We start from the raw sequence: 21,557 nt of genomic DNA on the forward strand, positions 1-21,557 counted from the left end.
AAGTGTATGAATTAGTTGAAATAATCGATTTTTTATATATAAAAAAAAAAAAAAAATTATGCTTAAAAGTTGGCTATTTTGCATTGCAATCATAGCTGTTTTTCGGATAGTTTCAAGCCAGAAACAGCTACTCTGTCGTCGAAAAAGTTGGCAACGCTGCATGTTTGTACTGTATAAAAAAAACATAAACTTAATAAAATGCCCGAGCAAATTGAGTCAAGCGCGAAACTAAATGTTAGCAGTGAGATTAAGTCTCCAACTTACGATTTAAAAAAGTTCCAGCTTAAGCGCATACTCAATAACAACAGTAAATCCAAGAGTATAACATTACTGGGCACTTTTCCGGATTTATCAGAAACTGACGCGGCAATTGTAGTTTTTGAGAAAAATGGTAAATGACATAAATTTTTAATTTAAAAAAATATCAAAAAGTAATATATTATTGCCTAGCTTACCGGGAGAGTGATGTGGCAACTGAAGTGCCAGTGGAAAAGAAGTCTGAGTCCGAGCCGAAGCCTACTTATTTTAGCACAGATTTGAAAGTACGGACTGATTTTGTTAACAATATCTATGGCAGTTTCCAGTGTGTACCGAACCCAGAGCTTTGTGGTAGGTTGAGAAACCATTAAACTGCGAGAAATGTACACAGTTCTACAATAACTATTTCTTAATTAACAGCCGTAAAGAGCACAGTAATCTACCCGGCAACCGAAAAGCACATTGAGAAGTATTCAATTTGTCAGAAGTACCTTATTAATGAAACTCCAGATCTCTATGAAACCGTAACGCTCCCTTATATTACCTCAAGCCAATTCTCACTGGATTGGGTATACAACATTCTCGACCACAAACAGGAAACGGAACGTATTGTTTTCGAGGACAAGGATCCTGAAACTGGATTCATATTGCTCCCGGATCTCAAGTGGGATGGACGTAATGTGGAGAACCTATATTTACTGGGGATAGTTCGTAATCGTGGTATCAAATCGCTTCGAGATCTCAACGACAGTCATCTGCCGTTGCTGCGAAATTTACGTGTGACGGCCAAGCAGGCAATACTCCAGCGCTACGGCTTAAATCCCTCACAGCTTCGAATGTACTTCCATTATCAGCCGTCTTTCTATCATCTGCATGTACACATTAATCCCATTAGAAACGATGCGCCCGGCATTTGGTGCGAAAAGTCGCATATGCTGGATACAGTCATTAACAATTTGGAACTAGTGCCGGACTACTATCAACGTGCCTCCCTGCCATTTGTCTTGTATGAGGGCAACAAGTTGTTAGACTTGTATGACAAGCAGTTGGCTGTGCGAAAAGTAGCAGCCCAGAAGGCAGATGATCCCGATACGGTTGCTACTGATGAAGCAGCAGAAGCGTTCACTGACGAGGAACCGGAAGAGGCTCGACAATGCAAGCGCATTAAACTGAGCACCCCAGAAAAGGAACCCGCTGACACTGAGCTCGTGGTAACACCGTGTGCCTAAGTTGGGAAAAAAGTATTATCAATGTGATTTGATAAGATAATAAATGAAATAAAGTAAAAATGCATATAAATTTGTCAGTTTTTTTTTTGCATTCTTTATTTATTTATTTATTAATAGTGTCGCTATGTCTGTTGTGTATTGTTTTTGTAGTTGTTGCTGCTTTACGCTACGGGTTTGTCTGTAATTTGCTTTTGTGGCCTTTGTGTATTCTCATATTTGTAATACGTTGAAATACATCCACTGCCTTTGAGAATTTGTTCTTTTGTTTTGCTTGTTAATGATCAAAAATGTATATTTATATATATATATATCATTGCAAATCATATACATATTTTGTGGGCGCCTAAATGCTATTTTTGAAATAGGTCGTTTTTTTTTTATTTGTTTGCATGGGATTTGTGTGGCAGCTGCCTTTGAAATGTTTTTTTTTTTTGTTTAGTTTATTATTTTTTATCATTGTTTTTGTTTATAGATTAAATTTTCTAGCGTTATATTGAAAAATGCCGAATTCAATTCGGTATTTTCAAAAGTCGTGCTAAGCGAATGCTTCGATTTTATAAGCTCGTCTCGGCTTACGAGTTACAGCAGCTGCGTGTGTGTCAGTGTCTGTATGTGTGTGTGTAGGTGAGAATGAGTGTAGGAGGATACACATCTTGAAAATCTCTAGCCTGGAAGCCTGTTACAACATCGTTTAAATATACATACATACATAAATATTATTTCAAATACATACATACATACACACATATATATATATATATGTATATATATATAGACATGTACATATGCAATACATACATATATATATATAAGTATATAAAAATAACAAAAATAATAGTAGCAATAAAATCGTAGTGTGTTATTTTTCCATTAATAAAAACAATGCGCACCCCGTCGGCTTTGCCCGAATACTCTCATCATCTTCAATTGCTGTGGCTGTGGCTGTTGTAGTTCTGCGCTCCCTCGGCATCAGCCTGTCCCTGTTGCACATACATCACCGCAGAGCTGGGAGATGTGTTCACAGACATACTGCTTGTCATCGTTTTGTCAGCATCAGAAATTGACCAATTGCGCTCTAGTTGCTCCAATGCAGCCATCGTTGCCGTTGTGGTTACACCGGCGCCGGAGCTTTCCGAGCCAGCGCCATCGTTTAGGACGCCTGCTCGCAGTGTCTCTCCGAGTAGTACCTCGATCTTGTCTTGATCGTCCAGATGCACAAATCCCAGGCGCACCAATTCGCTGGTCAAATCGGCAGCCGTATCCTCCTCGTTCACCTGACACGTCAGCTGCCTATTCATTTTGTCGTCCATGCGCAACAGTATTGTCATCAGAATATCGTTGCTATCTTCCTTTAGTTTCTTCACGCTGCACATCATGTTCACAATACGGCGCGACTCGGTGTCCACAGGCTCCGGAGTAGCCGACTTAACGGAATCGGCGCGTTCGGGAGATGCGGCGCGGGAACGAAAATGTGGTGGTTTCTTGCCGCTGTACGTAACTAAAGGATAGACACCATACTTCACGTCCTCCACAAACTTTTCCAGCTTGTCGGCGCCAGGCACATCTGACAGTCGAAATTGGAGCTCATTGCTGCCGGACATTTTGAGCTGCGCCATAATCACATCCGGGTGATTATAGCGCTGCATCAGACCATCAAAGGCTGTCTCGGAAAACATGGTTTTATTGGCGGGTGAGAAGACCAGACAGTGGGCGGCCAGTAATTTTAATGCATGCACCTGTGAGGATTGGCTTTTATCAGTCTTGTTTCTCATAAATAAATACTAAATTGATATCTAAAATAACTAATATATTTGTAATGATTCATAGGCATGATCATAGATAATACTTGAAGATCCTAGATCTTTGTTTTAATTCACTCACCTCAAAGAGCAGTGGATGAAACAGCAAATCACTGGCACTTGGTCGATCCTGCGGTTGCGGATTAAGACATTTCAGTATTAGATCCCGCTGCAGATCATTGTCCAGGCTATTGATTGTGCGCTGTATGGTCTCCTCGTTGATGGCAGTCGATTCGCTGTTGCTGGATTGAGGCTGTATCTCCAGAGCGGCCATTTCTAGGGCGCACATGCCAAAGGCGTATATGTCAACGGCGGCGGTCAATTGATCCGCCGCTCCATATTCCGGGGCATGGAAATAGTGACCGCCACGCTCCTGCTCCTGTTCCCGTTCTGTTGACCGTTCGGGCATCTGCTCCAGTTGATCAAGATGCTGACGTCGCACGCTATAATGCACCGCATCCGGGACCACAGAGCCAATTTTGACCAGGCCATTGTGCTGTATGAAAATGCTATCACAGGTTAGATTGCCATGAATGATGGGAGGCGTGCAGGAATGCAAATAACTGAGCGCGGACAGGATCTGTGTACACCATCGACGCCATGACTCAAGCGGCAATCGCTTGGCATTGCGCTTGGTGCGCTTGAGGAACTGTTTCAGTGAACCCGACGACATGTACTCCGTGATGAAGATGACGCGCGGTCGCTCTGCCTGTTGAATGTCCGTCCAATACCGATGGAACTTGACAATATTTTGATGGTCCAGCTGTAGCAGATTGTCAAACACCTGACGCATCTTGTCCTCCTGCGTTTTGAGCTCCTGCAGCTGCGCATATTGCACCTCATTCCAAACGACCTCAACACCCTCCTCGGTGTCCATAGCCAGATGCACACAATCGATACCGGGCACATCGCGCTGATCCACCTCTTCGCGTCGCTTCAGCCATCGTCCACATGGCGACTCTTCCAGTATTTCACTCTCATCCTCTGAGTCATCGCCAGACTCGCGCGGCGATGAGTCCACAGCCAAATTGGGAACAGCTCCTTCAACTGGAGTTGCTGTTGTGGTTGAGGCTCCCACTATGTGCGGTGCAGCGGACCCGGCTACAGCTGCAGACGACGGCAGCACTGAGGAGGACTGAGATGTACTCGATGCAGTCGTCAAGTTGATGCCGCTGACGGTGGCGGCGATGGCGCCGGCGCCCTGTGTCGGGTTAGCTGCATTTGGACTCGGATTGGGATTCGTTTCATCCACGATGCTACCGCTGCTGCCGGCATTTACTTGGCTATTTGACATTAGGGCGCGGTCGTCGCTTGTTATTCACAAAAGCAGTTCAACCGCTGTTTTATTGTTGTTGTTGTTATTATTATTGTTGTTGTTGTTCAAGTGCTGTGTTTAATCAACTTTAATATTTGAACTTTTTCACTTTTTGCTTAAAATCGTGGTTCTGTGTTTGCTCTGCTCTGCTCTGCTCCAACTAAACCTGCCGCTAACGCCGCCTCCGCTCCACAGCCACAACTTCTGCCCACACACTCACACACACAGGCACAGGCACACGTACACACACATACACAAGCACGTAGCTCACTCTCCGCCACCACCCTTCTCATACAACCACAGCCTCTTCAGTCGTTGTCCAATAACACACTCTTTGTCGCTGAGCCTTTTTATTGCGGTTGTCGTCCTCGATTGATAATACCTTCTAGTGCAGCAGTTGCGTTTAATAATTAACTACGCTTATTGGTCCTGATATGCAGCCGTTTTGGCTTGTTTAGGCGTTTTTTTCACGCTTTTAAAACACCCAAAAAATGTGAGTAAATCGATGCATCGATGATATCGATAATTACAATTCGATGTATCGCTATATCGATAATTTGAATGCAATATTTAGCATTAGATTGATCGATTATAGAAGGTTACGTCTATTCATGTTGTGACGTCAGCAACTCTGCTTAGACTTATTTTATTCTCTTAATTAGTGTACATAGCTATTGAATCTTAAGTCATATTTTACATGAAAAATATATTAATTAAGATATTTAAGAATCATTTTTCTTAAGAGACGAAGATGAAAATATATATATATATAACGATATTTGAGTTAGAGTTGTGTAATCTCTGAATTGCTTAGTTTCGATTTCGAGCACTTATCGCACACTTGACAGTCCACCTTTAGAGTTATCGAAAACTGGACTCACTCTGTCGGCTTGCACTCGCGGCTTTTAGAAATAAAAATTTGTGTCTAGAATTACTTGACATATGCGAAATGGATAGCATTATTGGACGCAGCCAGTTTGTTTCAGAGACAGCAAACCTTTTTACAGATGAAAAGACGGCCACTGCGCGAGCAAAGGTTTGTTATGGCTGTCATGCCGAAATTGATACGGCCGCCAATTGATACCAATTCTCTCTTCTTTCCATTTAGGTCGTGGAGTGGTGCAATGAGTTTGTCACAGCAAATGCTACGTTGAAATGTGAACTTCTCGTTAAAGTGCAGGAAATCGTGTTGGGCTCGTGTATTGAATTGGCTGAAGAGTTTTTGGAACCGGTGCTATCTCTAGCACACGATCAAAATCAAGAAGTACGCAAGCAAGTCGTCTCCTTCATCGAGCAGATATGGTATGTTGGGCAAAGGAGTAGGTTTGCAGAGCCAACAATTGCAGATACATCAATTTTGCACCCTTAATTAACATATTTTACTTACAGCAAGGTCAAAGTGGAGCTGTTGCCTTACGTGATTAATGTGATCTCTATGATGCTGCGAGATAACTCGGCACAAGTTATCAAACGTGTGATTCAAGCTTGTGGTAGCATTTACAAAAACGGTTTGCAATATTTGTGCAGTCTGACTGATCCAACCGATAGCGCCGAGCAGGCGTGGAGCGTGCTGAGTTTGATCAAGGCGCAAATTCTGGACATGATTGACAATGAAAACGATGGCATTCGCACAAATGCCATAAAATTCTTGGAGGGTATAATTATACTGCAAAGCTATGCGGAAGAGGACAGTATGAAGCGTGATGGCGACTTTTCATTGATTGATGTGCCTGAGAATTGCAAACTGATTAGACGTCAAAAGCTACAGGATGAGGGCACCAACATATTTGACATAATGCTGCAGTTTCATGGCACCACACACATCTCATCGGTGAATCTAATTGCATGCACGAGCAGCCTCTGTACGGTTGCCAAAATGCGGCCCGTGTTCATGGCCCCCGTGGTGGAAGGCTTTCGACAGTTGAATAACAATCTGCCGCCCACATTGACCGACTCTCAGGTGAGCTCTGTGCGAAAGAGTTTGCGAATGCAGCTCCAAACACTGTTGAAATTGCGAGGCTCCTTTGAGTTTGCTGGTACCATACGAAACATTTTAATGGATTTGGGAGCCAGCGCTAATGAGATACAAAAGTTGCTACCTAAAATGGACAAGCAAGAAATGGCACGGCGACAGAAACGAATCCTTGAGAATGCGGCTCAAAGTTTGGCCAAGAAGGCGCGTCTGGTTGAGAAACAGCAGTCGGAGCAGCCGCCACCGCGTGAAATGGAGTTGGATGAGGATGAAATTGAGCGACAGCGTCAGAAGAGCTCTCGTGTTAATGAAAAGTTTCTTACCGAACATTTACGTGTTACCGACACGGTAGTCAGTCTTGTAGTTGAGTTTTTGCCCAACTTGCCTGAGGAGGCACCAGAAAAGTTCCTGGAAGAGTACACACCTATCAAACAATTATCCCTACCGCAACAGGTGAGCAACATTGCACGTCAATTTGGACAGCAATTGACTGAGTTGCGCCTTGGACCAGGATCGGCTGCCTTCAGCAAAGAACCGCCCATGAGAATAAAGACTCATACTCAGATTGAGACAAGCATTGCTCCAGCAGAGCCATCACCTGTGGCTATGGAGGTGGACAACACGCCTGACAAGCTGAGCGAACAAGAGCTGCAACGCAAGGAGGAGGCCACCAAGAAGCTGCGCGAAACAATGGAGCGATCAAAAGGAGAACAGACGGTTATTGAGCGCATGAAGGAGCGTGCAAAGACGCTTAAGCTGCAGGAGATTACCAAACCCTTAGCACGTAACATTAAAGAAAAGTTTCTGTTGGATGCAATCATGCGTATACTCAACTCGGAGAGGCAGTGCATTATGGGTGGAGTGGCAGCCAGGCGACGCAAGTTGGTCACGGTTATTGCAGCCACATTTCCGGACAATGTCCGCTACGGTATAATGGAGTTTATTTTGGAAGATGTCAAGCAACGCATAGATCTTGCTTTCTCCTGGCTCTTCGAGGAATACTCTTTGCTGCAGGGCTTCACTCGCCATACCTATGTAAAGACGGAGAATCGTCCGGATCACGCCTACAATGAATTATTGAACAAACTTATTAGTGGAATCGGCCAACGTTCGGATTATAAGGACAAGATTATTTTGCTTCGTCGAGTTTACTTAGAGGCGCCTATACTGCCCGAGGAGGCGATTGTGCAACTTGTACAGCTGTGCCTGGTCGAGGAGTTTATGCCGCATGGCCTAGAGCTGGTCAAGGATCTGGCTGTGCTGCGACCACCGCGCAAGACTCGCTTTGTGCGCGTACTTCTTAATTATGCTGTCCACGAACGCGCTGATCTCCGCGAGCGTGCGTTGGCCCATCTGGTCACAATATATCATGTTCACAAGATTGTGCCAGCACGCATTGATGAGTTTGCCATAGAGTGGCTCGAGTTTGTGATTGCGGAAACTCCGCCAAAGAACGTATTCTCGGCGGATTACGGTAGGCCAACGCCGGAGGCAGCTTGGAAGGAAGATACAGCTAAGGTGTGTCTGTTGCTAGCTCTCACGCTGTTGCCATATAAGCCAGAACGTAAGTAGTAACAATCAGTTAAAGTAATTAACAAAATGAACAAAAACAAATTGTGACCATATTATTGCAGTTTACCTGGAGAAGATCTGTAAGGTATTTTTGGAGACCTCTGCGGAACTGAAGCGCACCATATTACGCAGTTTGGATGCACCTATTAAGAAACTTGGCGTGGAGTGTCCAGTATTGTTGAAGCTACTGGAAAATTGTCCTAAGGGACTGGAAACTCTGGTGATACGCATCATATACATTCTGACTGAACGCGTGCCCACTCTTCATCCCGACCTAGTTCGCCGAGTGCGTGAGCTTTATCAGAACAAAGTCAAGGATGTGCGTGTGCTCATACCTATTTTAAGCGGACTGTCGCGTTCCGAACTAATCGCCGTGCTCCCCAAACTGATCAAACTAAATCAGGCTGTGGTTAAGGAGGTGTTCAACCGTTTGCTGGGCATTGGAGCAGAATTTGCCCACCAGCAGATGGCGTTGTCACCCACAGATTTACTTGTGGCATTGCATACCATCGATACGAATGTCTGCGACCTGAAAGCAATTGTAAAGGCGACTTCCTTGTGTTTGGCCGAACGTGAAGTTTATACGCAAGAAATTCTAATGGCGGTACTGCAGCAGTTGGTTGAGATTAACCCTATTCCCACACTGATGATGCGCACAACCATTCAGAGTCTTACCCTGTGTCCGCGTCTCTCCAACTTTGTGCTGAATCTCTTGCAGCGTCTGATCCTGAAACAGGTGTGGCGCCAAAAAGTTATTTGGGAAGGCTTCCTGAAGACGGTGCAACGCCTCAAGCCGCAGTCGTTACCAGTAATGTTACAGCTACCACCGCCTCAACTGGCAGATGCTCTGCAGCAATGTCCGGATCTCAGGCCCCAGCTGCTTGAATACGCAGAGAGCATACAGGACGAACCCATGAGCGGCATCACCCAGCAAATACTGGACATCATTTCCGGTAAATCGGTGGATGTATTTGTTACGGTAAATTATTTGTAGTTATTTTATGTATAGCCAATTCTGAAAAAGTTTCTATTAATTTACAACAGGATGAAAGCGGCGGCTACATCAATCCAGACAACATTAAGAAGGAATTAGTGGATCCCTCAGACATCGGTGTGATTTCCACGGTACCCGTTCTCAGTTCCCTGCCAGTGTTGAATCCAATGCTTGTGTCCGCACCGCAGCCTGTTCCAGCACCGTCATTAAGCGAATTGAATCAACCGCTGCCACCTGGTGAAGATTAGTCTAATATACTTAGTATTAGTATCATTTGTTAACACAAATTGGAATAAACTCGTTGAAGCTTAAATTTATACAATCGTCGCGTACATAATTATTTTTCAGCTAATTCTTTCTAGGGTTTCAAGGGAATTTAAAGAACAATATAGTTTTAACTATATTTTTAAAATGGACACCCTTTAAAAGCTTAATGGCCGCCTTGGTCCCATTGTAAAGAAGCTTATCCTAACGCTAAAACTGAACTCTCTGCAGTCTGTGAAATGAAATAAGCATATCTGTGAAAGACGAATTCGGTAAAATCATTTGGACATTTTCTTTTGATTTTGAAAATTCTTAAAAACAATACCAATCAATATATTATGGGTAACCATATTGTGTGTGCAAATAATCATTTCTTTATTAGTGTGATTAATATAATCTTCGATGGGGGTAAGCGAGATTAACGATTAGTTAAGCATAGCTAATTTGATAAGTATGTGACGTTCGTTATTCTAGGAATAATTATAATGTTTGTTAGAAACAACAATTAGTGATAGAGATCTATACCCTGCTTGAATGTGTTGAAGTGTTACCACTTGACAGTGTTTAAGTGTTCGAGTGCTTTCTTACTTTGATCACTTCTTCTGATCCCCTTATTATTGTTAAATTAACAAACGTTTAAAAGATAAATACAGTTGTCATGAACTATGTACCTTAAATATTTTAAATGAATTATATTCTTCGATCTTTTGCGAAATAAAGTCACCTCAGTTCGTATGCCTTCCTGTTAAGAGCTATTTGTATTTTATTGGTGTTTTGATGTTCCTTCTTATCTTAAGATTCCTTATATATAAATATTCCTGATAGTCAGTGCCCACTTGTTGATAAGCCTTGATCAGGCTTTTACAAATATTAAAGTGCAACGTTTGACCAAATTCAGTTGTTGCTCGGACGTTATACAATGGAGAACAGATTTATCCCGGCGGTAGTCCTCCTGGTAGCCTCATTGGTTGCTGTGAGGTCAGCGGTTATAAATGTACAGTCAAGCGACATTGACTTTTACAAGCTGTATAATAACCCAGAGGCGCACATAAATATTAGATTATATTATCGGCGCACGACGCGTGATCGTATAGCTGCACATGGATATCCTGCGGAGCATCATCACATTGTCACCGATGACGGCTATATCGTGGGCGTATTTCGCATACCCTACTCGCACAAATTGAATAATCAGAAAGAACTCCGACCCATTGTACTTATTCAGCATGGTCTAACGAGTTCCTCAGATGCCTGGATCCTTAATGGTCCAAACGATGGTCTGCCTTATCTGCTTGCTGATGCGGGTTTCGATGTTTGGATCGGGAATGGTCGTGGAAACACATACTCCAGGAATCACACATCACTATCCACAGAGCATCCTTATTTCTGGCGTTTCAGTTGGCACGAGATTGGCTACTATGATATAGCGTCCATGATCGATTATGCACTTAAAACAAATGGACAGGGTCAGAAGTCCATACACTACGTGGGTCACTCTCAAGGCACCACTGTATTTTTCACATTGATGTCTATGCGTCCCGAGTACAATCAGAAAATAAAAACGGCTCACATGTTTGCACCTATTGCGATTATGAGCAATCTGCAAAGTAAATTGGTGCGCACAGTGGCACCTTATCTAGGGCCCCGGAATATCTACTCCTTGTTGTTTTCCAGCCAAGAATTTATACCTTATAATGAATTTTTGTTGTCGTTGCTGTTCAATCTATGTGAGCCGGATTTGAATTTGCGGCCGGTTTGTGACAAGGCTTTGGATCTGTTATACGAAGGTGGACGTGTAAACATGGTAAGGAGTAGCAATTAGAAATTCTTAATCATATCTCAATAATTTGTATCTTAAACAGACTGCCATGTCAGAGGGATTATCCACACATCCAGCTGGTTGTTCAACAAATCAAATGCTGCATTATCTACAAGAACATTTGTCTGGACATTTTCGGCAATACGATTACGGCACGGAGAAAAATCTGAAGGTATACAAATCGGAAACGCCACCGGATTATCCCGTTGAGAAAATAACTGCCGATCTGCACCTGTGGTATGGAGAGAGTGATGATCTGGCCGCGGTAGAGGATGTTTTGGCCCTGGCCGATCGGCTGCCTAATAAAAAGGTACATCGCATGGAGGACCCTTTGTGGAACCATGGCGACTTTGCGCTTAACGTGGACGTTCGCAAATATTTAAACGAACCCGTCATTAAGATAATGCAGACTTTTGAAAATGCGAATAATTAAACCAAAATATTTGGACTATAATGGACCTTAAAACAGACTTTTAAATGTGCTATTTAATCTGTAAAAATATTTGCACTTAGACCGAAGGTATAATCGTGTGTAAGTTATATTGATTTGGCACACTTCGTGGAGGTAACAGTAATAAAAATGTTTGAGACTTAATGGAAATTTTGCATTTATCAGCTAATTATACATACACATGTGAAACATTCCATTTTAAAGGCAACTAATTATTTTTTTTCGAGGTTTTCCCTTTTGTTTATGGATAAAACTAATCAATTTTCGAAATCAACTAGACTATTGTGCTTAAAACTGCTAGCCAAATGTCGAACTGACTGCAGTTGAAATCCACTTGTCGTACGTTATGCAGAAACAATTGATTTTGGCCTTAATTCTTATGGTAAGCTCGGTTGATGTAGCCCAGGTTTTGTACAAATATAAGCAAAAAACTACGGTAAGTCCTTGATACAAAAATTCCTAACTTCTTTTGAAGATTGACTACTAAAGAGGTTATTTTAACAGCATGACTTAATTGTTGAGCATGGGTATCCAGCGGAGCATTATAAGATTGAAACCGAGGATGGTAACATGCTTGCAGCTTTTCGAATTCCCTTTTCGCACAAGCTGCAGAATCAAAACACGAAACGGCCCATAGTGTTATTACAACATGGTCTGTTGAGTTCCTCGGATGTCTGGGTAGTCTCTGGACCCAATGATTCTCTAGCCTTCTTGCTTTCCGATGCGGGATTTGATGTATGGATTGGAAATAATCGAGGAAATGAATACTCAAAAGAGCTCAAAAAACCTTCTTGGAATTTCAGTTTTCACGAGATTGGTTACTATGATTTGGCAGCCTTAATTGATTTCGCACTAAAAACAAGTGGACAGGAACAGAAATCTCTCCACTATGTGGGTCACTCTCAGGGCACCACTGTATATTTCACATTGATGTCCTTGCGACCCGAGTACAATGCGAAGATCAAGACGGCACACATGCTTGCTCCTGTCGCGATTATGAAAAATATACATAATGAGTGCATTACCTGTGCGGCAAACTTAATACCTGTAAATGGCTGGATGGCACGGTATTTTTCCCACAAAGAGTTTGGAAAAATAATAGGATCTAGATCGTTTTCATTATGCTTCGATAAGGAATGCAAAAATGTGCTCGAAAAATTATCCTCAGAGCATTCTAATAAGGTTGGTACTTACAAATTAACTTACATGCGTACATGAATTTAAATTGAAATCCTTTACATATATGGCTAAAAAGACTGCCCTCATAGAGTCCGCAAAAATATCCCAAACCGGCTCCTGGAAACAAATTTTTCACTTCTTGTTCAACTATAAGTCGGGAAATTTTCAACAATTCGATTACGACACTGTAAGGAATCTGGAAGTGTATAAAGCGGAGAAGCCTCCGAAATATCCAATTGAAAAAATAACCTCTGAAGTGCACTTGTGGTACATAGATAATGATGAGCTCGTTCCTGTTGATGACGTCATAGCTTTGGCAGACCGTCTGCCCAAAAAGGTACTGCATCATATTGAGCATCCCTTATGGGCACATAGTGATTATTATTTACACAATGAAATTCGAAAATATCTCAATGAGCCCATCATTAAAATAATGCGGCAGTACGAACTGGACACAAAGTGATTATTAGCTGTTCTTTAATTACACAAATATGTATTTATATTTCTCTAAAAATATTTCATATTTTTTCGCGTTAGTCATTGACGAAAATTTGAGTGTATTATTAATATATTAATAATATTAATATAATCAAGAAAAATAATAAAGATACACTATCCTTCAATTGTGCCCTACAATTGACCACAATGTTAATATGTTTATTTACATTCTTACGAAATGTCACTAATGCATATGCTTTCGCAAAATCTTTCAAACTTTCTAGACGCGCACAAACATATGAAGTTAGTTTAACTTTGGTCGTGTCTGTCAAGTTCAAACACAGTTTACTTTAAAGATATAAATATAACTTCGAGAACCAGAACATCACTCAAAAAAAAAAGGCAGTTAATACTAAAGACTTGCGTATTTCGCAATCATGTTTGTCTTACTTTAAGAGCTTTTCAGACCATTTTTGCCCATTTACTTTTTCATACTTCAACATTTAGCTAAAGTTTACTAGAGCACATACAAGTTTTAAAATAGTCGTAGCGAAGTGCCAGCGATGCATAGCTAGTATAAAATACACGGAAGTGTTAAATTGGCGCAAGTGTGCACAGTAAAAAAGTCTAGATTTCTTTATTAGCCGATGCCCTCTAACAAGTAAAAGTAGAATCAGAGGACTGTCAAGTTATCTTAATGCCAGTTTTTATGGCTTGATATGATCTAAGAAAATCAGTTATACCCATTCAACTATTTTTGGATATAGGGTATAACAAGCAAACGACACAAAAAAATGGTACCAGTGTTAAACAAAATGAGACAAGAATAAGAGCAACATTTTTGGATCTTTTAGAACTGGAACAACAACCCAAAAAAAGGAGCTTAAAATAACAGTTGCGAGAGTAAGGTCAAGGTATTTAAAGTTACACAGGCGTTGATTGTATTCGGCACTTGCCATAAAGTAAAACTAAAGTCGACCCCAGACAAATTAACGCAGAAATAAGTGAGGTTATTCATTATTTTCCATATGCTTTCTCATTTTGTTTTTTTCATCCCGCTGGCGCTCATAATTTTATTTAGTTTAATTTTCATTAAATTTTAGGGAGCTTTTTTCATCCTTTTGATGCCCGTTAAAAATAAATTCGTTGTGTTTTATTGTGGTCGGCAAGTATGGGTCGCTGAGCTTAGTCTAAAGGCTGTAAATGATAACGCCTGGCAGATTAATATTTACAAAATTGTATACAAAGAATTTAATTAAAATTTTTAAACATGTGTTTGCTTATCTTCAATTACAAATTTACAAACATTCCATAGTAGTTAAGAGCTTGACGTAATTGAAAAAGTCAAGTTTGGTTGCAAAATTAATCTATACTATTCGTACTTGAATCTTTAACAAAAATTCTTGGGGAGTTGAGGAACTTGTTTACTGTTATTTACTTCATTTTAAATCCTTTCTATTTCATTCATAAAATTTCAATATTACGTATACGTCATGTTGAGCGCTTCGAGTGCTGCCAAATTGAGTTTCCGCACGAATTTATGTAATTCACGCAGAGTTGCGTGCAGCATAGATTAAAAGTAAGACATACAGCAACCACTGAAAAAATTCGACATGATTTTCTTGCCACACATTATTTATATCCCCATATATCTATTAAGTATAAATTAATACACAATTCATGTGCACATTGTGCATTATGCTATTGTACGGCCATTTATGTGCATTATTGCATTAGTTGAACTCAAAAAAAAATCACACTGAATACCCTAAGAATATTAACGGAGCTACAATTTTGGAATGAAGGCACTGTGTAAATATATTTGGTGTAAAACTCTTGTATTGGAGGAAATTTAGCGAAGTCTATTGAAAGAAATTTTCCACGTAATATGTTTAGAATATGTGTTGATTTTAGGAAATAACTAAAATGAATTGCTTATAAATTCGGTAATAATTATCACGCATACGCCATGTATGCATAATCCTTTTTAAGTAGATGATGCCAAGAATCATTTCATTCTGCAGACCCCTAAATTTAATCAGACATGGCAAATACAGCTGATTTTTGAAAACTTACACTGGTTAACAAACTAGAACAAATGAAGAAAACAATTTTTATTCTTAATTAAAAGAGTTTGGTTAAAATACTTATTGTTTTTGTGGGCCTAAGTGGTTCATAAAACTTTTAGCCTTTCGAAGAGACAACTAATTTTTTTCTACTTTTATTTTTATGTTAACTAATGTTAGATAAACCAGTAGCCACTTGTAAGCAGCCAGTTAAAACCAACTGTATATGGTATATATATTAATAGCAATCAAATCGCTATCAGAACTGTCAACACAACACCTGTCTGACGTTGAATGCCAAACTGTGAGATGAGAGGAAAAAAACCTAAAATAAAATAAAGATAATTATCTTATACCAGACGACTACTTCTAATCTAACGGAAGACCTAAGATTACAGACGACACGAGAGTCGGTCATGTTGTGGGGGTGTGAATTTATTTATCTTATATATGTACGTACTCGAGCTAAATCTGGTGATAAGTCTACACACAGACAGGCATTCTTATACGATTTACATGAATTATGAGATCGTCGTTGATAAGCGATGCTTATTTCAAAATCATTGAAGATGCCTCGCTTGTGTCGACTTTAAGTTTAGTTTTTTCTAGCGGTCTGTGCGGTTCACTTGTGTCAACGGAGTCAGGTTCATAATATAAAATTCCGAATTTACTTTTATCATTATCCTGATGATTGAGTTAGAAAAATATTTACTAAAGCAGTGTATGTGCTGATGTTTGTCAGCACATTGCTTAATTTAAATATAATTCTTATTTTTGTTATCTACTTACATTTATTCAAAAAATCTAAGCTGCATAACATTAATATTAAACACATTTAATTAGCTTGATGAAATTTTAACTTGCTTACAGTTTATTTAACTATTTATTATTTATAAAAAAATTATTGCAAGAATCTAAATAAGTAGAAATAAAATGGTTTAGCCATTTGCAATTATTTGAAATTACACTTATATGATAAAAGCAGTTAAAGCACAGTCGACTTATTAAATAGCTGAAATTTTATTTTGAAACAGATGATGAAAGTTGCAAGTGGTTGTCATTAGGATACACAGCGAACTAGTGGCAAAAACTTAATGAAAAATCGAAGAAAGCTGCAGCAATTGTAGTTTTGTCTATGCCTGAGTGTGAATGTGTGTATGGCTTAACTAATACAAAAGTAATCAAAGTTGAATGCTGAAAGTGCGCTTAGGCAACACGACAGGAAGTCAATAAAAATAAGCACATTAAAGCAACTTGCGGTCTACGAAATTATGTCAACGACTATTGAGAGGGAGGAAGCGACGGCCATGGACGCGTCGACGACTGATTCAACATCGACCGTGGGCAATGTGATTGCTAAGACAGTCCAGTTCATAATTAGCAGCACAACATCAAAACCAATGGCAGTAAGTGGCACAGGCTTATTCAGCACAGCCAGCACTACCATCTCTACGGCAACAACAACTACAACAACAACAACAGCAGCAGCTACAGGAACAACAACAAGCGGCACTGAGAAGCTCAGCGTGAATGATTTGAGCAGCGCTCTGCAATATTTTGGAATTGTTGATTACATTGTTTTCATAGCCATGTTGGTGGTCTGCGCCGTAATTGGCTTCTATTTCGGATTCATTGAGAAGAAACAGAAAAAGCAAAAGGGCCAAGTACCCACTGATGAAAAAGATGGCGCTGGTGGTGCTGGCAACGAGGAACGTCGCGGCTCGGAAGCATTGGATTACTTGGTGGGTGGACGCAAAATGAAAGTGTTTCCGGTCTCGCTGTCACTGGTGGCTAGGTGAGTTACAATTACAGCTACAGCTGCTCTATGTAAATGTGGTGGAGGGGTTCGTTCCTTTGGACACTAGAATAAACGACTTTCATTTAATTGCTTGTAGGTGCGTGAGATTGGTATAGGTGATATGAGTCTTGGTCAGGCAGATTTGTAATTTAGCCTTAAATTGAATTTTACACGAACTTGGCCCAATTAATACAAATTTTATAAATTAAGCCTTGAAAAAATAGGTAAATTTCTACCCAAAAAAAAAATAAAGAGAATAATATTTATTTTACAAAATAAATATAATTAAAATGTTCGCTGTAAATACTTTAGACCTTTAGTCGTCTGACTGCTTGGCCAATTTTCATTCATTTTCTCAAAAATCAATCAAAAATATGCGCCTAATTTCACTTGATTTGTTTCAAGAGGCCGCGTTTAACCGTGCGTATGCGTAATCTAAAGAAATCTTATAGAAGCTGCCTGCCCAGCGGCCGCCGTGGCGTCTGGCTTGCTGTTTGTCAAGCCAAACAATAGGATTTTATTTAAAGTGCCCAAAGAACCTAGAAAGCAAGAATATCATATATATGATAAAATATTCAGTGTCAGGGTCAATTTCATTATGCCTGATGATTATGCAGATAATGCTCTTTGATATGGCTCGAAACTTGCGGAACTTTCTCGGTAAATTCGAGAATCTGACGCATAAATACAAGTTAGCAGCTCGTTTCGCTGCAAAGCCGGGCCCACGAGCTAAGCCTGATTGAAGTTATTTAAACTTACGGCAGCCGCAAACTCAAATAATTTGCCAAATTACTTTTTTGTTTTGGCCCGACCTTGGTTCTAGGGGACATTCTATTTGACACGTTTGGTCAAGCACCTTTTAAGGCGTGCTTTTGTTGTTGCCATTGCTGTTGCCATTGCTGTTGCTGTTGCTTTGTCCTGGGCGTATTGTCACCGCATTAATGACTGGCAATAGGAATGCTCCTGATTCTCCTGTACTACTCTTGGTCATTTGCCTCGCCCGACAATTGTTTTGTGCGCCTTTTATTGTTATGGCATTCTGTTTGTAGTCGTTTGCTTTCTGCAACAAATTTGGGCGACGTGCTCTGAATTACAATTTGATGCCAGCATTTTTCACAGATTCTTTTGAGATGTTCCATTATGTTTTTCGTTCTCTCTCTCATTTGCCCTTTATTTATTAAATAGGTTCTGCATCTGCATACTTCAACGGCGCTCGTTATAAACTTTTAATGGTGTTTTGGGCCAGCAAAATAAAACTTTTATTTCACTTTAGTTTTGGCTGCAGGATATGCATACAGGCTAAGCTGTAATGATTGTTATGAACACTTATCATGAGACTCTGATTATGATTATGCTCGTCAAACATATATCAAATAAATTCAGATGTTTATTAAAAGGGAATGCCCAGAGAATTATAATATTTATATTTTAGTTTGTAAATTATTATTTTTATAGATATGTAATTTAAGTTATTAATTAATTTTGCTGTGTTTTAATTTTTAGCTTTGTTTCGGGAATTTCATTGCTGGGCACCTCGACGGAGATCTATGTCTATGGCACTCAGTACGCTTTCATACTCATTACGCTGGCCATATCGGGACTTATATCATGGTATATCTTTTTACCCGTATTCTGCAATCTACAATTGACTTCCAGCTATGAGGTAAGTTGAACGTTGTCTGATCTCTGTATTTTTGTATCTGTCTGTGTGTTATTCCGTTTATTTAAAAATGTTGTATAGCATGCGATGCTTAACAATTGTTATACATTTAACTCCTTTAAGCCTGGCTCTTGTCTGTAATTGTAAATTGTGATTAACTTTTGCATGCATGTGTAAATCGAAAATCTACATTATCTCATACTGCAATGGCATATTTATGGTGTCGTTATTTAAATCGTAGTGAGAAAGCATGCTTGGTCATAATGTTCAGACAGTTCAACTAGAGCTGTAGATGCAGCTTAATTCAAAATAGATGCTTCGACTAGGTTTTTGGAAAACAAAGCATAGACCAGAAACTAGACAAATATGTGTACAAGTTATTTGGCTGTCATATTGCAGAATTATTCGTGCCAGGAAAAGCAGAGCATTGTTTTCGCTGCTGTATTTGTTGTTTCATGTGAAATATTTTCGTGTGCGTCGCCAGAAATTTCAAATTGGACCAGTGTGTACGTAGTGAACCGAACAATTGTTTTGGGTGGATAGTCGGAAATTTGCTTGTTGCTCATAAGCTAGCTGGCTGCATGGCGTATGCGTAATATTCGATTATGCATGCGCCACGCTGTCAAGCTCTGTAGGTTTCTGTGCGTGCGTGTTTATGTGTGTAGCAAATGAAAAGCGAAAACAAGAGAAAACAAATCAAAATATTTACAGTACTTTGAGCTGCGCTTTAACCAAACCGTCCGTGTTGTGGCCTCGTCACTTTTCACCATTACTACGGTAAGTAAATCCACATGAATTTGCTTACTCCTTTTTGTATATAATATATTATTTAACTATCTAGTTAATCTGGCTACCCATAGTTATATATGTGCCAGCGTTGGCCTTTAATCAGGGTAGGTATTCAACCTGATCCTGATCCAAATCAATCGCTGAGTTCGTTACTTTACAGTGACTGGCATAAATGTACATATCATCACGCCTGTGGTTTGCATTGTCTGCATATTTTACACCACTGTTGGCGGTTTGAAGGCTGTCGTCTGGACGGATGTCATACAAACCGTAATTATGGTGGGCGCTGTACTCTTTGTTGTCATCAAAGGCACCATTAACGTGGGCGGATTGGGTGTGGTTATTCAACGTAATCTGGAAAGTGGACGCCTTGAATGGCCGGAGTAGGTGACAGTTAATTAACGTGCAAGATTAAGATCATTAATCTATGTTTTACATGAATATCCAAATAGATTCACACTCGATCCAAAAGTTCGCATGTCCGTTTTCTCTGTATTTGTGGCCTATACGGCTTATGGCTCATACAATTTGGGATGCAATCAGATCATCACACAACGCTATATGTCGCTGCCCGGCGTAAAGGAAATGAAAAAGGCATCAGTTCTGTTTGTTGGAGGTTATATCCTATTATCCGGCATTTGCTTATATAATGGATTGCTACTCTTTGCCAGATATTACGACTGTGATCCATTGACCACAAAGGTATGTGTTTTTTTTATTTAATTTAATTGGCGGATTTAACTGTTTGATTTGCAGCTGGCCAAAGCCAAGGATCAATTGGTGCCATTGCTTGTGATGGATACGTTGAGCATGATTCCCGGTCTACCTGGCATATTTGTGGCTGGTGTGTTCAGTGCAGCGTTAAGCTCGTTATCCACAGGCCTTAACTCACTGGCCGCCGTCTTTTTGGAGGACTACATCAAGCCGCTTTGCCGCAAACCTTTGACTGAGCGTCAAACAGCCATAACTATGCGTCTCTGCACTGTCATCATTGGAACGGCGAGTGTCGCCTTGGTCTTCGTTGTAGAGCGTATGGGCACACATGTGATGCAGTTGTCCATGTCGTTGAGCTCCTTAGCTCAGGGACCATTGTTTGCCCTCTTTGTTATTGGGCTATTGTGTCCACGCCTTAATGCAAAAGTTTGTATTTCAGTTTGCAAATGGTTTTTGTATGCAAATGTGATTAATCTATGGCTTGCTTTTTAGAGTGCACTGTTCGGGACCCTTTGTTCCTTCGTCTTCATGACTTGGCTGTGCCTAAATGCCCAGATGGCCATGAACTCTGGCGAGCTGCACTACGAAACCAAGCGTTGAGGGTTGTCAGTACCAGTTCGAACGGCCCTTGGTTACGCCTGCGAATGCCACTCTCACTGAACCGGCGTAAGTTGTGGGAACGGTCCTGACCTGATTGGATTCTAATCTCAGTTATTCTTTTCCATAGTTCCCTCAGCATTTTCCAGGAAATCTATCATATATCCTTCATGTGCTATACATTATTTTCTTCTGCCGTGGGCGTCATTTCTGCCTACCTGTCGGGTTTCATATTCGGGTTCCGTAAGCTTGAGGATATCGATGTGGAGTTACTAGCGCCCTGTGTGCGACGATTTTATAGAGTCAACTATACCAGCGTAGAACTAGATGAGACTCGACTTAAGTCAGGCATTCAGAAATCTTAAATTGTACTTAGCCATCAGACTTACAATAAACAATTTGATTAAGTATACGCCATGCTTAACTGTCACATGCAACCAAAAGCTTGACTAATATATATTAATTTTCATCTGTTTTAATTTTGGCCTGTCACTAACAGCTACAATTTATTTGCTCACAATGGATTAACTTGTGCTAAACTTTCATTAAACTTTATAATGTACCTATATATACTTGATTTTGGATGCATAACTGTCTATTGTGGGACAACCAATTGCATTTTGCATATTATTCTTATATGATA

At 40.3% G+C, this 21,557-nt stretch overlaps 6 protein-coding genes across 6 annotated transcripts; 5 read left to right on the forward strand and 1 right to left on the reverse strand.

Moving 5' to 3' along the window:
* The first annotated feature begins 164 nt into the window (after nucleotides 1-164).
* LOC117790176 (m7GpppX diphosphatase) lies at nucleotides 165-1,561 on the forward strand. The gene is made up of 3 exons (XM_034629494.1): nucleotides 165-391; nucleotides 451-609; nucleotides 679-1,561. Exons 1-3 carry the CDS (start codon nucleotides 199-201, stop codon nucleotides 1,485-1,487), a joined length of 1,161 nt encoding a protein of 386 aa, XP_034485385.1. The 5' UTR covers nucleotides 165-198; the 3' UTR covers nucleotides 1,488-1,561.
* A 67-nt stretch (nucleotides 1,562-1,628) lies between these two features.
* On the reverse strand, nucleotides 1,629-5,115 carry LOC117790175 (nuclear receptor-binding protein homolog). The gene is made up of 2 exons (XM_034629493.1): nucleotides 3,369-5,115; nucleotides 1,629-3,223 (listed from the first exon to the last, which is right to left on the reverse strand). Exons 1-2 carry the CDS (start codon nucleotides 4,578-4,580, stop codon nucleotides 2,411-2,413), a joined length of 2,025 nt encoding a protein of 674 aa, XP_034485384.1. The 5' UTR covers nucleotides 4,581-5,115; the 3' UTR covers nucleotides 1,629-2,410.
* Nucleotides 5,116-5,481: 366 nt separating this feature from the next.
* Nucleotides 5,482-9,461, forward strand: LOC117791204 (symplekin). Its single transcript, XM_034630890.1, has 5 exons — nucleotides 5,482-5,637; nucleotides 5,710-5,903; nucleotides 5,991-8,137; nucleotides 8,208-9,124; nucleotides 9,190-9,461. The coding sequence occupies exons 1-5, from the start codon at nucleotides 5,551-5,553 to the stop codon at nucleotides 9,385-9,387; spliced, it is 3,543 nt and encodes a 1,180-aa protein (XP_034486781.1). The 5' UTR covers nucleotides 5,482-5,550; the 3' UTR covers nucleotides 9,388-9,461.
* Nucleotides 9,462-10,289: 828 nt separating this feature from the next.
* On the forward strand, nucleotides 10,290-11,823 carry LOC117791553 (lipase 3-like). Its single transcript, XM_034631338.1, has 2 exons — nucleotides 10,290-11,207; nucleotides 11,266-11,823. Exons 1-2 carry the CDS (start codon nucleotides 10,323-10,325, stop codon nucleotides 11,653-11,655), a joined length of 1,275 nt encoding a protein of 424 aa, XP_034487229.1. The 5' UTR covers nucleotides 10,290-10,322; the 3' UTR covers nucleotides 11,656-11,823.
* Nucleotides 11,824-11,946: 123 nt separating this feature from the next.
* LOC117791554 (lipase 3-like) lies at nucleotides 11,947-13,538 on the forward strand. Its single transcript, XM_034631339.1, has 3 exons — nucleotides 11,947-12,109; nucleotides 12,178-12,855; nucleotides 12,929-13,538. Exons 1-3 carry the CDS (start codon nucleotides 12,020-12,022, stop codon nucleotides 13,313-13,315), a joined length of 1,155 nt encoding a protein of 384 aa, XP_034487230.1. The 5' UTR covers nucleotides 11,947-12,019; the 3' UTR covers nucleotides 13,316-13,538.
* Nucleotides 13,539-15,935: 2,397 nt separating this feature from the next.
* Nucleotides 15,936-21,393, forward strand: LOC117790234 (sodium-coupled monocarboxylate transporter 1-like). The gene is given in 11 exon segments (XM_034629589.1): nucleotides 15,936-16,000; nucleotides 16,391-17,151; nucleotides 18,658-18,817; nucleotides 19,526-19,591; nucleotides 19,656-19,707; nucleotides 19,764-19,986; nucleotides 20,056-20,305; nucleotides 20,360-20,743; nucleotides 20,810-20,910; nucleotides 20,912-20,983; nucleotides 21,045-21,393. Coding segments are annotated over 10 exon segments (2,067 nt in total). The 5' UTR covers nucleotides 15,936-16,000; nucleotides 16,391-16,627; the 3' UTR covers nucleotides 21,280-21,393.
* Nucleotides 21,394-21,557: the final 164 nt, after the last annotated feature.

The sequence above is a fragment of the Drosophila innubila genome, assembly GCF_004354385.1.
Source record: "Drosophila innubila isolate TH190305 chromosome 3R unlocalized genomic scaffold, UK_Dinn_1.0 2_E_3R, whole genome shotgun sequence".
NCBI lineage: Eukaryota > Metazoa > Arthropoda > Insecta > Diptera > Drosophilidae > Drosophila > Drosophila innubila.

Bases quoted from the DNA above. Each gene is read 5' to 3' on its own strand.
- LOC117790176 (XM_034629494.1), top strand. From the start codon at position 199: ATGCCCGAGCAAATTGAGTCAAGCGCGAAACTAAATGTTAGCAGTGAG. The intron at 392-450 runs GTAAATGACATA...ATTATTGCCTAG, and splicing joins TGTAGTTTTTGAGAAAAATG to CTTACCGGGAGAGTGATGTG. The intron at 610-678 runs GTAGGTTGAGAA...CTTAATTAACAG, and splicing joins ACCGAACCCAGAGCTTTGTG to CCGTAAAGAGCACAGTAATC.
- LOC117790175 (XM_034629493.1), bottom strand. From the start codon at position 4,580: ATGTCAAATAGCCAAGTAAATGCCGGCAGCAGCGGTAGCATCGTGGAT. The intron at 3,224-3,368 runs GTGAGTGAATTA...CAATCCTCACAG, and splicing joins TTCATCCACTGCTCTTTGAG to GTGCATGCATTAAAATTACT.
- LOC117791204 (XM_034630890.1), top strand. From the start codon at position 5,551: ATGGATAGCATTATTGGACGCAGCCAGTTTGTTTCAGAGACAGCAAAC. The intron at 5,638-5,709 runs GTTTGTTATGGC...CTTTCCATTTAG, and splicing joins CGGCCACTGCGCGAGCAAAG to GTCGTGGAGTGGTGCAATGA. The intron at 8,138-8,207 runs GTAAGTAGTAAC...ATATTATTGCAG, and splicing joins GTTGCCATATAAGCCAGAAC to TTTACCTGGAGAAGATCTGT.
- LOC117791553 (XM_034631338.1), top strand. From the start codon at position 10,323: ATGGAGAACAGATTTATCCCGGCGGTAGTCCTCCTGGTAGCCTCATTG. The intron at 11,208-11,265 runs GTAAGGAGTAGC...TATCTTAAACAG, and splicing joins AAGGTGGACGTGTAAACATG to ACTGCCATGTCAGAGGGATT.
- LOC117791554 (XM_034631339.1), top strand. From the start codon at position 12,020: ATGCAGAAACAATTGATTTTGGCCTTAATTCTTATGGTAAGCTCGGTT. The intron at 12,110-12,177 runs GTAAGTCCTTGA...TTATTTTAACAG, and splicing joins AATATAAGCAAAAAACTACG to CATGACTTAATTGTTGAGCA. The intron at 12,856-12,928 runs GTTGGTACTTAC...ATGGCTAAAAAG, and splicing joins CCTCAGAGCATTCTAATAAG to ACTGCCCTCATAGAGTCCGC.